The sequence below is a fragment of the Silurus meridionalis genome, chromosome 10, assembly GCF_014805685.1.
Source record: "Silurus meridionalis isolate SWU-2019-XX chromosome 10, ASM1480568v1, whole genome shotgun sequence".
NCBI classification, from domain to species: Eukaryota; Metazoa; Chordata; class Actinopteri; order Siluriformes; family Siluridae; genus Silurus; species Silurus meridionalis.
In genome coordinates, this window is record NC_060893.1 from 17,831,922 (window position 1) to 17,845,591 (window position 13,670).

General features: G+C 35.7%; 1 protein-coding gene across 1 annotated transcript in view; it reads left to right on the forward strand.

Annotated features, from left to right (window-relative positions):
• The first annotated feature begins 10,749 nt into the window (after window positions 1–10,749).
• The window catches only part of gfra4b (GDNF family receptor alpha 4b), a 71,466-nt gene continuing 68,545 nt past the window's right edge, over window positions 10,750–13,670 (forward strand). The window contains exon 1 of the mRNA XM_046859637.1: window positions 10,750–11,102. Coding sequence (XP_046715593.1) covers window positions 11,060–11,102 — 43 coding nt within the window. The 5' untranslated portion in view covers window positions 10,750–11,059. The remainder of the gene's footprint in view (window positions 11,103–13,670) is intronic.

Sequence of the window (13,670 nt, forward strand, 5' to 3'; positions counted from 1 at the left end):
ATCCCCTTTTTTTCCCCAGGTCTCTGCTGTTGGGGTATATTTTTAAATATATAAAAGTGGCTGAAAGTCTGGAATGTTCATTTTTTAGCAAATATGAAGACAGAGTGAAGACTGTTGTCTTTGCGCCAAATGGTTTCGTTAATAAAACTCGCAGACGTGATTAGGTGATTATCTGCACTAGAATGAAGCAGATGCTGCCGGCCCATCCCATGCCTCTGTTATTCAGTCAATGACACATGCCGAATACATGATTTAGAGTTATTGCCAGTCCACATGGTGGCTAGAATTAATCCACTGATTACGAATGAATCTGACTCTGAAGGTCTGGTAAATGTTAGAATGTGCCAGGTTTTACTAGACTACCAAAGTCTATTAACCAGTGCTTTCCTTGAATGTTTTTTTTTATCAAACATGCATGTTTAGAATGCATGGTCAGGTGATTCAAGCTCTGATGCTGTTAATAATCTTCAATCACCTAAGCATTGCAAAAAAAAAAAAAAATCCTGCTAGCAATGAAAATATTTTAAATATAGTCTCCTATCAAAAAGTCACCTTTTAAATAGAGTCACCTTAAATAGACCCTCATTTATATCATTACAATAAAATCAATCATTAAATGTAATTCTAGCTTGAAATACTCAATAAAATTGCATTTTCTTTTATTGTAATCTTATAATAGGAAGTGAATGTGACTATATTGTAAATATTTCCACTTGATGTCATCTTTTGCAGTTGAACTTTTACCTCAAATATTCTGCTCTGTTCGTAAACACATGATCGTTTAAGTAATTGTTTTCAGATCAATAAGCACTTTTTTGCTTTATATAATGCAATAAACTTTATATATGCACAAATGCATATATCTAGTAGAATCTTAGCCAGCGACTTTAGTTCCATGTAGCGCATTCTTATAGCAAATTGTACTAACAGCAAAACTTTTTCATACAATAGAATTTACAACAATTCATTATTTATAAGTTCATTGAGAACATTTAGTCGTATACGGCATGAGCATACTTATCCTCAAAGTTCTCAGTGCAACTGAATGTAATATTTAATTCAAAGCCCTTCTCTTTTTTATTGTTAGGTGTGAAAGCTGACTGCCACTATGCCATAATGTTCCACTAGATTTAGGAAAATGGATGTGGAGTTTTGCTAACAACCAAAAAGGTAAATTAAAGTCAGATACTGATGTATGGTGTGGAGGCCTGGGGTGCAGACAATGTTCATTCATCTCAAAGATGTTCAGTAGGGTTGAGGTCAGAGCTCTATAACAGGCGACTCAAGATTTTCTACGCCAACCCATATAAACCACATCTTTATTTAGCTCACTTTGTGCACAGGGGCATTGTCATGTTGGAACATGTTTGGGTCTCATAGTTCAAGTGAAAGGAACATTTTATTCTTCTGCATCCAAAGAATCCTCTACAATTGTGTGCCTTTAACTTGGTAACCATTTGTGGAAAACCACATACCTTTGTCCATATGGTGAATGTCAATGCTATGTTTAAACTTAATGCACTTTGCAACATACCTTATTACTATACCTACAGTACAAGCAACTCATTCCCAATTAATTTGCCAGATTTAATACACTTTAAGGCACAATCTGGTGAAATGTGTTGTAAAAAAATAAGGATATTAGCTAAACTTATAAAATAATTTATATCTGCAGTGTGATGACAAAACACCATAGCTCATATCCAAAACACTGGCCATCTTCTACATTAGAGCTTTCACTGGCCTAGTAGGCTAGCTAGTGATTTTTCTTCTACCACTGACATGAGTCCATAAATATAATTAATTACAGATGAAGTGTTTTTATATTTGTTTTATATATTTGATATATCCCTCTGATTGACCAAAGTTTTAAATATTCTCTGATTTGTTTGTAGATCACAAACTTTGTGTGGATGGCCAAAAATCTGTCTAAATGACAAAGCCCTGCATATTGTTTTGTAGCAAGCCTGATATGCATTGGCAAAACCTGAGCTAGATCTCTGTGTTGTGACAGCAGTGTCAGATTGGTGCAGCATGAGTGCTTAACATATGCTGATGGTTTTGGACATTCTGTTTTGTTGGACAAAAAGAGAGATGGATTTTCAGCATTTCTCTTGATTCTTAGTGTCTACACGTGGACATCCGCACGATTTCATTGTGAAATTCTGTGATGTTTTGTGTGGAAAAGCTGAAACACTGGATAAAAATAAAATACTTATACAGGAAGCTGTAAGAAATTCAGGTTTCAAATAAACTGATGTCATGTCGGTGTTGCTCATAGTGGAAAAGCATTGGGGTAGTGCATAAGTAAAAAAAAAAGGGGCGCATTCTTGGTAGATGCATCTGTTTAGGATAAATGTAGCACAGGCAGCAGAATTGTCTGATGTACTTGCCTATACACCCAATCCAATCTTGCACACATTATAGGAATCAGAGACTACAGTGTTCGATTTTATCCACAGTCATAAGCAAAACAATGGAAATCCTGTCTCTTTGCTTCCTGAATCTTGGCATATGTTAACCCCTTAAAACCAAGCCCTTTAGCAAGTCCAGATTTCCATTCATTTCTTTCATATATGTACATAGCTTTTCCAAGGTTTAATCCTGTGCTTTTTAACCAACAGCATGACCAGTTTTAACTTAATGCAAAAAAATAGGAGACAGACACAACAGGATGTAAGTACAAACCCTTTTTTGTTGAAGCTGTTCCAAATGTCAAGCAGGGCAGCATGGTAGCACAGCAGGTAGCGCTGTTCCACCAAATCTCCAGAGTCCAGGGTTTGGTCCAGCATTCCACTTAATTAGTATGTTTCTCAATGTGCGGCATTTTTCCGTGTGACTCTAGATATGAGTACAAGTATACATTTTTCCTAGGCTAAATAATTCACAACCCTGACCAAGATAGAACTCTATATGTATTTCTATACAAAGATTAGAGTAACAACTGAACAAAGCACAAGTGAGTCAATAAGTTAATTCAATTAACAAAAAAAAGGAAATTAACGATCAGATGATGTGTCCAAGGCCAGGCACGCACGCTGAAGGATAGAAGAATTAGAATGATCTTATGGGTGTTGTGGCATTTGTCTTCCACTTACTTTGATCTTATTTTCAAAGATGTAAATATGTAAAGTAAATAGGTGAAGTACTTCACGACAAACTGTTTGCATATTTCAGATAAACATCTTTGCATTAATAAAACCTCTACAGCACATACAAATATTTGCCTGCTTCAGTCTACGCTTCTAACTACTCACTGCACTGTTCCTTGGAGCGTAATCATTCCAAGAATTCATATTATGTACTATTTGTTATATCTATCCATTTTACAACTCATGCCATAATCATAACTTTCAACGAATTGTCCATTATAGGCTCTGAAAAGTATATATTTTATTTTTTACACCATTCACTCAACCCATGTTCATTATAAACTATATGGAATATTCTACAAATTATACATTCAACAGAACGTTGCATCATGTGCATTTCTGGAAAAAATGATGAGAATTAGAAAGTATGTTTTTTCATCTTTAATTTTTAATTTAATTTTTTTGTGATATTGTGATGTTGGATGATGGGTCAGCTTAGAAAGTGCAAAGATTTGAAATAGATCATTTGAATGTCTTTAACATCCTTGTGCCATTAGTGTGGATGTTAGCACTAATTTAATCATTCTAAACACTCAAGCTTGTTTTTTGAATCTTGTTCCCATTTAAACAACAAAATGCCATTGGCAATAAACATTTTTGCATTTGGAAAAGTCACAAGGTTTAAATGCTTCATCAGAGAATAGCCTTACAGTAAGGTTTTTTCAGTCTCTAAGGACCGATAGCCTAAACCTGTTATGCCAGGGTCCTTTTAGCCCATCACTTCCAACAAGCGGTGACTGCACTGTTGAGTCCTTCAACATGCTCAGACGACGACATTCCAATCTGCTGCAGCACTGTGCAGATGTATAGCAATAAGGAGGACAAAGACTGCACTCTTTCCTTTCAGATGAGCTCTCAGACAGTCACGTTTCCTGGCTGGCTGCACACGAAAATGAAAATGCACGACTTTAACACAGGCCAGTAGTAGTGCAAGCCACTTCAATACCGAAAGCAAAAACACATATTTCAAGGTGTCACCAATGACAGAAAGATTACACAGAGTTGCTAGTTTATTAGGTACACCTATCAAGCACCTAATAAACTGGGAACGCAGTGTAAATAAAAAAAAAATAAAACTATAAAAACAGAGATCCCACTTTAGTAGACACTAAATATGTTTATCTAATAAACCCGGTCTTGTTGTCACCAATATGGATTGATAGTCAGTTGTTCTAAAATGCTGTGTGCAGAGATTTTAAAGTGTGTCACCAGTTTTGGATTTGGATATGTTACATTTCATTAAGGAAATCTTTGTAATACAGTACATAAGAAAATGCATATTCATGTAGTTCTGTTCATCTCTGTATAAAATGACCAAGCTGTGGCTAGACAGATGGAGCATAGCTTAAGGGTTTTTATACCAAATGCACCATGGTATGTATTTTTTATAAAAAAAAATATTTATTATTTTTTTAATGAATGTGCACTATAGACCCTCTTGAACCACCTCACTAGCTATAAGCTATAAATGTGAGCCTAAGTTCCTTTTGAATTCTAGAGTCAGTTGCACAAGCTTAAGTCAGGGAGCAAAGTTGATCCTAATCCATACGTTGAGAGAAGTTTAAAACGTATGTGTATGTATGTGAAAGTATGTAGTAAAAACGGATTGTAGGTTAGAGCTTTTACCTACCTCACATATTTCACCAACACCTGCCAATCAGAAACAATCAACAGGAAATACTACACCTATGATTGAGACACAGAACTGGTTAGCGGTTTTCATCTGTCTTTCTGCGGTGTAACATTTAGGCTACTCCCAACATGGTCTGTCTCTTGAGTGAGTCATTTCATCAAAATCCAAATAGAATGTGCTTTAAAATAAAGTGGTGACTCAAATTAGCCATCTCTTTTATTTGGGCTTTATGTGCTCTGGTTCTTGTGCAATCTCACTGGCATTTCACTAACAAGTCGTAGCAACAAATCAGCTCTACGCTTCATCTCAATTTATGTATATACTGTATTTCATGAAATAAAGTATAATGTTGTATTGAGAATAAACTGTTTTCAATATTCTGTGATGTGCACCTTGCCAGTAATCTCAATTTGACCTGATAACATTTTGTGCTAGCTAAGTGATTTGCAGATGTTAGTTTTAAGTTATAATTTAAGACTACATGAAAATAATTCAACTTTTAATTATATGTGGTTCAGAAACTTGAACATCTTGACTATATTGACACTATGCCATGACAAAGCTTTCGTTCTACTGGGGCAACCAGCTGTTTATGATTTACTTGGTCTTAAGTAAATTATCATGGTTTGCTAATTTATCTGTGGTATTTACTGCTCTGGTTTCACAGAGACATCAGCTAGAGAATCAGCTTTCTACAGTTAACATTAATAATGTCATACACCGATCAGCCATAGCATTAAAACCACTGACAGGTGAAGTGAATAACATTGATTATCTCATTACTGTGGCACCTGTCAAAGGGGAAGATATATTATGCAGCAAGTGCACAGTCTGTTCTTGAATTTGATGTGTTGGACGCAGGAAAAATGCACAAGTGTAAGAATCTGATGAACTTTAATAAGATTTAAATTGAAAGTGGTAGATCCAGAGCATCCCAAAAACAGCAGATCTTTTGGGCTGTTGCTGGTATGCAGTGGATAGTACTTACCAAAAGTGGTAGGTGTTAATTTGACTTTCAAATTTTTCCAAAATTTGCAGAATTCAATCCGATTAAACTTCTGTAAGATGTGCTGGACAAACAACTCAACTCCATGGAGGCTACATCTCACTAGACTTAAAGAATCTGCTGCTAACATCTTGAAGCCAGCTACCACAACACACCTTCAGAGGTCTTCTGAGGGTCAATGCTACAATGAGTCATATGTGTTTTGATGGCACAAGGGGGGCCTAAAAAGATTAAGCAGGTAGGTTTAAAAAAAAAAAAAAAAAAAAGGTAAACACAGTATGCATATGTCCTGTACACTAAATTCCCATTGTCTGTTTCCTTATGGCCTACTAGCAGGAGAAGAACGCACATTGATTTGAATGCATTCTGCCTCTAGAATTCAATTTTGGGTTATAAACAGGTGATTATTGAAGAGATTTTAAGAGTTATTGTATTTTAATTGACAGAGTAAGCTAATTTCAGGTGCTACCTATTTGGTAATACGTCTAGTTTACTCGTGAGCTTTCATTATTAAGCCTTATACCAGATGTAATTATAAAAATGAGACTGAGGGGCAGTGAACAACCAGTGTTTTCTTGTATTTATTTTTCCATGTTGTTAAAAAAATAGGTTCAGTACCTTGTAAACACTTTGATATGCAACTATGTTATGGCATTTGTAGACTTTTTTCAAAGTGCCCAGTTTTCTATGGAGTTTGTTCTTCACTCATGCCCCACCAAAAAAAAGAATAAAGAAATTGACACAAAATGTAAAATAGGCAGAGGGTTATATAGGGGCTAACTAACCTAAATAACTTCTTGAGATGACAGATAACATCCAACGTGAGTTAGCCCTCCACAAGGAAAACTTTTGATTTCGAAGGACTATTCATTAAAATAACTCATCTTAATAAATGTGACCTTTTTCAAATCATTTTATATAAAATGAGTCATTAAGCTTTTCAAATTTATCTAACACCATGTTACCTAAAATCACTGGGTCTGAACTGAGATTCATCGCAGTACACATATTCTTCAGGGACACTTTATGAATTATTTTGAACAGCTTTTTTCTTTTTAAATATCCTTCTGAAATTTGAATATATTTAAAAGCCTGCATAAATGTGATACCGTATTTAAAATGAATTGTATTTCAACGTAAGACACAGATGTTTCTAGGACACACTGTTAATCATCAACCAGCAGACTCTGTATTTTTCTCAATGATGTTGCAAAATGTGCACTTATTATACAGTACATTAGCACCTTTTAACCTTGAGGAAGTAATATCAATAGAAAGGGTAATCTTTTTGAACCCTTAATGAAGAATAATCGTATTGTGTTTTGTATAAGAATATTGGTATTGTGTGAGAAATATAATTTGGCAGAAAATTTTATTTTGTCTCTTTTTTTCCCCCAAGGCTTGTAACATTAAAACTGTTATTAGTAGTGCACTCAGAACATTGGACTGCACAGTAAATTAACAACCAAGACAGGCACACTGAAATATACATCCACATTCACATGTGCTATCCACTTCTGTCTAGAAATCAATTTTAGGCCCACCTTTAAAAAAACAATCAATTTAGCTGCCTAAGGCTGAACTTGCAGAGTAGTTTTTATGTATGCTGCCCCACAGCAAGGAGTTTTAAAAGCATAAAACAGCAAGTTTACTTCATAATGAAACTAGCCTCTTTCTGCAGAGACCTAAAACCATTGCTGATTATCACAGGAATGCAATTTGAACTTTAAGCATGTTCAGCAAACCTTTTCACTGGATCTGGTCTCCAAATCAAGGTGTAAATCACCACACGAGTTGTCAATGCAAATCACTCGTGCTAGATCGACCATTACTTCAGGCAGCTGTCCGTTTGTTCTCATCTAGCAAAACTCATCAAATGTCTTCAGCATTTTTGGTGACATGTGCTGCTGACACATCTTTCAGAGCCCTTTCATCATAATTATAATTTGCAAGCAATAAACATGCATTCAGTTGAAAAGGTAATTGAGACATCCACCTTACAGAAAAATTCACCAGCGGCTACACAGGAAAATGAAATGGAAAACGATTTAGTTGCTGAAGATATAAGGGTCAACATGTACGTTTGTTTTACACATTTATATTGTACTGCTATTTAAATATTGTGTAAAATGTAAATATTGTCTATGAAGTAATGTTCAGATTGTACAATGTAGATCCTCTAATGATTTACCTGTGATATAAGAACATTACTACATTCTGCTTATGTCTTTAGCTAGCATGGTCTGGGCTGGTGCAGAAAACGAACTTGAGATAATTTTATTGTTTAGTTATTTTCATTAGCATGGTTTGAAAATTCTTGTCATTGCCAATAGCATATTTGTAGCTTATGAGTTTCATGGCATACTATCCTGCCCTCCTGTTGATGGTTTTACCGCTGTGTTCACATTAATGTGGATACATTTAAAAATGCATTTTTCCATAGTGAGACATTGTTTTGTCCAGGTACAAAACAGAGCTTTTTAAAGACTTTTTTCAAACCTGCCACATTTGAAAAATTGAGAACTATAATGTATAATATAATATACTATAATTGGACTGAGAAAACACAGATATTCAAAAACATTGATGTACTTTTTGGTCATGTGACCCATTCAGCTCAAAGCAAACAAGATGGTGGATCATATTAATCTGCAGTTGTTATCCCTGCTCTCTAGTTTGGTACCATTGTTAAAGATTAATACCACTTTGTGGACTCACACTTGTGGGATTCTAAACAAGCTTGTCAGTAGCTTAGTGAAGCAGTTAATTATACAGGAACGGTGAAGAGGATTTTTTGAAGGATTTCTCAACTTTGCTTTTACCCACACTTGTCGACTCCAACTAGGATGATAATATAGTAGATAAGTGTCATGTGTTTTGAAGTGATGTTTTGTGCAGAGGTTTGACCATAAGTAGGACCAGTGGTGATGGAGAGATGCAGATTCATCACTGGGAAACATCTAACGTATCCGAATGGAAGACTTATAGCTAAAGAAGTTTAGTTTGTTTAAATTAGTTTGTAGGTTGTTACAAAGTGTTAGATCAAACCTTTTCTGAGCAGTATTTCAGATGTCCATAATTAGCACCTGATATTCCTGGATTGATTAATACAAATGGAGTGAAATGTAAATAAATAGAATCTTTGATATAGTAAGCTATTGTGGCAAAATGGTTCTGCGTTAGGGGTTCCAATTTTACATCTGTCCTGTGTGCATGGATTTAACATGGATTTGTGGCGTGTCCTCTAGGTAATCCAGTTTTCTCACCCAGACCAAATACATGTGGAGGTAGGCTGATTGCCATTTCCAGATTGTCCCTAGTGTGTGAGTGTGTGAGTCTGCAATGGATTGGCACATTTTCCAGGGTGCCCTTAGTTCCCCGGGGATAGGCCCCAGGCTTTCTTGCAAACCTAAACGAAGTGGAATAGAGAATTATAATAGATTTCTTGATAAATCAATTATTTAAATACAATTCAGTTTCAGTTTTATTTGTATAGTGCTTTTAACAAATGTCGAAAAGCAGCTTTACAGAGGTAATAAGGTTATAAAATTAAATTTATATGTTAGTGCCAATAAGGTTAGTGCCCATAAGGTTATCCCTAATGAGCAAGCCAGTGGCTACAGTGGCATGGAAAAACTCCCTGAGATGAACTGAGATTACCCTTAATGATGGAGAAGTTACAAAAGTGTATAAAGACAAAACTGCAGTCTCCAACAATTTAGTTTAAAGAAAATTTTAATTAAAGGGTTTACATTTGTTAGACCCCATTTGAGTAATTCAGAACTGTGTGTGTGTTTTACATTTAATATTTAATTCTTTCAAGATATGTTCTACTTATTTCTGCATACTTTAACAAATGTCTTCATCCTTTTCCTCCTTCATTCCGTCTTTCCCTCGATTTTCAGAACTGTCAGGATTTTCCTCTTTTAAGAGAAATTGGACATAAAACGCTAAAGAGTCCGTAGCACTAGCGTTAGCCGCTAACCGAGTTTTCATGAATGCACAAAACTAATCTTACTTATGGTACAGAGTGAGTTGGGACAGTGACTCTAGTTTTTTTTTTATATACCCCTGGCATTTTTGTGTATGTTTTATAATAACAAAAAATTCACTCAAAGGGTGAGGCGGAGACTAAACAAAACTCCCGGTCTGCCACTTAATGTGTTCCTGAGGGATTTTAGCAATGTTCAGATAATAAAAAGGCCTGCATTCGGTACACGAGTACACATGTGTACCGAACCGAAAGTCATGTACAGAAAGATTTATGTACGAACGCGTGTAGTCTTACACCCCTAATATATATATATATATATATATATATATATATATATATATATATATATATATATATATATATATATATATATATATATATATATATATATATATAGCATAACAGCATTAACTTTGAGCTACACTACAGTAGCTCATCTGTTAGATCGGACTACACGTGCCAGCCTTCGCTCCCTATGTGAATCAATGAGCCCTGGCTGCCCATGACCCTGTCACCGGTTCACCACTTTTACTGATCACTGCAGACCGGGAAAACCTTGATTGCACGTGGGGAGAAAAGGCTGGCTCGCGTGGTCCGATCCAACAGACGAGCTATATATATATATATATATATATATATATATATATAATTTGTTATTAGTATATTATTCAATGGGTGTCTAGACACTTGGTGACTGATCAAAAAAGCTCTGAAACATCTATTTTGATTTCAGGGCCACTTTCAAGCGATGGGCTGCACCTGTCTTACTTCTCTCTCATTTTTATTTATTTATTTATTTTTCGTATTCCAACACGTTTTCTGTCTCTCTCTCTCACACTCTCTCTCTCTCTCTCTCTCTCTCTCTCTCTTTTCTCACGCGCGCACGTTCGCCGTCTTCCTGCCTCAAACAGGCTCGCGCACTCTCATATTTCTCTCTCTCTCTCTCTCTCTCTCTCTGATGCGTTTGACGGCGTTGCAGCTGTGATGTGCTGACAGTATGAGATTCGCCTCTTTTGTGGCTCTGTGCATGCATTAAAAGTTGAGTTTATGTATGAGTTTCTGGAACCCCAGCATGGGCAACTTTCACTGAAGCCCTGTGCAACTCGTCAGAGAGGCGCGCGCGTCTGATTCTCAGCGCTCGGACCCTGGAGCGGCTCCGGTCTGTTTCTAATCGGAAGCCGATCGGACTCTTCTGCCACGGCTTTGGTGGTTATATATATATAAGCGGAACATATATGAGTCGGGATTAGAGATCCTCGTGACAGGCACAGAGAATGGACCTGACGGCTTTGTACTTCACGCAGCTGCTGTTCTCAGGTGAGTGGCTCGAGCGCGTTCTGTGGAAATAAGCCGCGGTATGAACAAAGTCCAGCTGCTGAAAGACGCAAACACAAACGCAGAATACGTGCAGCTCGTGATGCTTGCTCGTGCGATGGCGAGCTGCGCCTCAAATGTTTCATCTTGACAAAAAATTATATTGTGTGAGATGTGACAGATTTTATATTAGGGAAAGTAACTGATTATAACTGAAGTTTGTGACAGAGAGACAGAGACCAACCAATTACAGCAATACTAATCATGGGTTCAGACAGACAGACAGACAGACACATAGATAGATAGATAGATAGATAGATAGATAGATAGATAGATAGATAGATAGATAGATAGATAGATAGAATCATCACCATCAAATAATGAATAGGCTGACTATAATAGACAGAAAGTCGACTCCAGAATTGCTCATCTGGATTGATAACATGTTTTGTGACACGATAGATTTTGTGATCAGATAGATATTAGCCTCGCACCAGGGGTTCAAATCTCACCTCCGCCCTGTGTGCATAGAGTTTGCATGTTCACCTTGTGCTTCAGGTGTGTCTTCCGGGTACATCGGTTTCCTCTCCTCATTCCAAATACAGGCCTTGCAGGCTGATGGGCATTTCCAAATTGTCCATCATGTGTGAATGGTTGTGTGTGTGTGTGTGTGTGTGTGTGTGTGTGTGTGTGTGTGTGTGTGTGTGTGTGACAGTATGTGTGAGTGGGTGTGCAGTTGTGCCCTGTGGTTGGTTAGCACCTTGTCTATGGGAGTACCCTGACTTTTCCACAGAGTTCCCTGGGATAGGATTCATGTATCCCTGTGTAGGATAACTATATAAAAAATGGATGGATAATAGTGATGATAATGATATCAATATAGATGGGCAGATAGCTACAGTATAACAGACAGATACATGCTCTATTTCAACACAGATCTTTTTTTTTTTTCCAAATTATTATTATTAAACATTGTAGATTCCTTGGCATATTACTGCTCTCAAATGATCTGTACCACTGCAATTGCTATTCAGTGGAAATCATTAACAGCACTGAGACCTTTTCTGTCATGTCTAACATGGTTACATGGTTGGAAACACCTCTAGAGTATCTGGAACCCTCCTCTATGCAGAGCATTACAAGCTCATATATATTTGTCTATGTTCAGTCACAGGATTTCAATAGAGTTCACTGAGAACGTGTGACTAAGATGTTTTTGTCATTACGAAACATTGATTTTGTGTTGCTGTGTTGATTTAAATGTTTGTTTGCGCTCATGTTTATGTTGAAAGAAGTGAATTGGCATTATCTTGTCAGAGTTTAGTAAGGTTTTACTATTGGGTTAATTATACGAATATATGAAGTCATCTGTACTTTTAAGAGGTCTTGTCCACTAGCTGCAAAATAGCTTCATAGATAGATTATTTTATTCATCAGAGAGGGAAATGAATCAATGCTATTATAAAAATAATTCTGAAAGCTTACTGTAAACACAAACTGCAAATCAAATTAAATAATAGATTACAAAAAACCTTTTTTTCAGGATAGGTGATTTTCTTTCTCATTTAGTTCTCATGCTTGGGATCTCAAATTGATTATGTCACACCATACTTAACAAAGGAAATATTCAGCATTCTTATTTGTCTAAATAAGTCACTATGCAAGAGCTGAAAATTATTTTTTGACCTTCTTCTACCTATTAATATTATTATTAATATTATTATTATTATTATTATTATTATTATTATTATTAAAACAAACAAACAAAAAAAACCTAGTGATTAAAAATTCTAAGAATCTTTTATTTGATAAAATTAGTATATAATTCCTATTTTAGCATTTCTCTGTACGAATGCAAATAGTTACAAGAAATACGTTTTGTTATTATTTCTGTTGTTATTTATTTTTCACCTGACTCATTCATTATTTTTTTATTTACACTAGCTAGTCCAATGACAGTAATAGAAAATAATAATAATAAAAATAATGAGTCAAGCTTAACAGACAGACAAATAGACAAATAGATAGATAGATAGATAGATAGATAGATAGATAGATAGATAGATAGATAGATAGATAGATAGATAGATTCAAAGTTTGCCTTTGACATCTCCATATGTAAAAGACATAAAATATATATTATAACTATACAAAGCATTGTTGTAGTGTAAATCAGTAATCAAGCAGCATCACAATAATGTACTCAGTATTCAGATCTCTTACCTATAGCTATTTACCACCTGGACAATGTGGTGAACAAAGAGACTTTTATACGTGTCCCTTCTGGTCCTTGAAATGTAAAAATGTCAGCCAGATGGGAGCGGCTCAAACTGTAAGGGGCTGAGAAGAATCCTAAATTATGCACGTGGCTTTCCTGTCCGTACTGTAATAAAAAAATTCATTCAGCTGCTTCTGATCACCTTTATTATACAGGGACACTTCGAATGTCACTGTGGTAATAATGCACAAATAAATCCCTTGAGTAGATGTCTAATAAACAAATATTGTCATAAATCAGCTAAATTAGGTGTTTATTGGATAAAAAGGTAATTTTGTACTGTATAATCAATC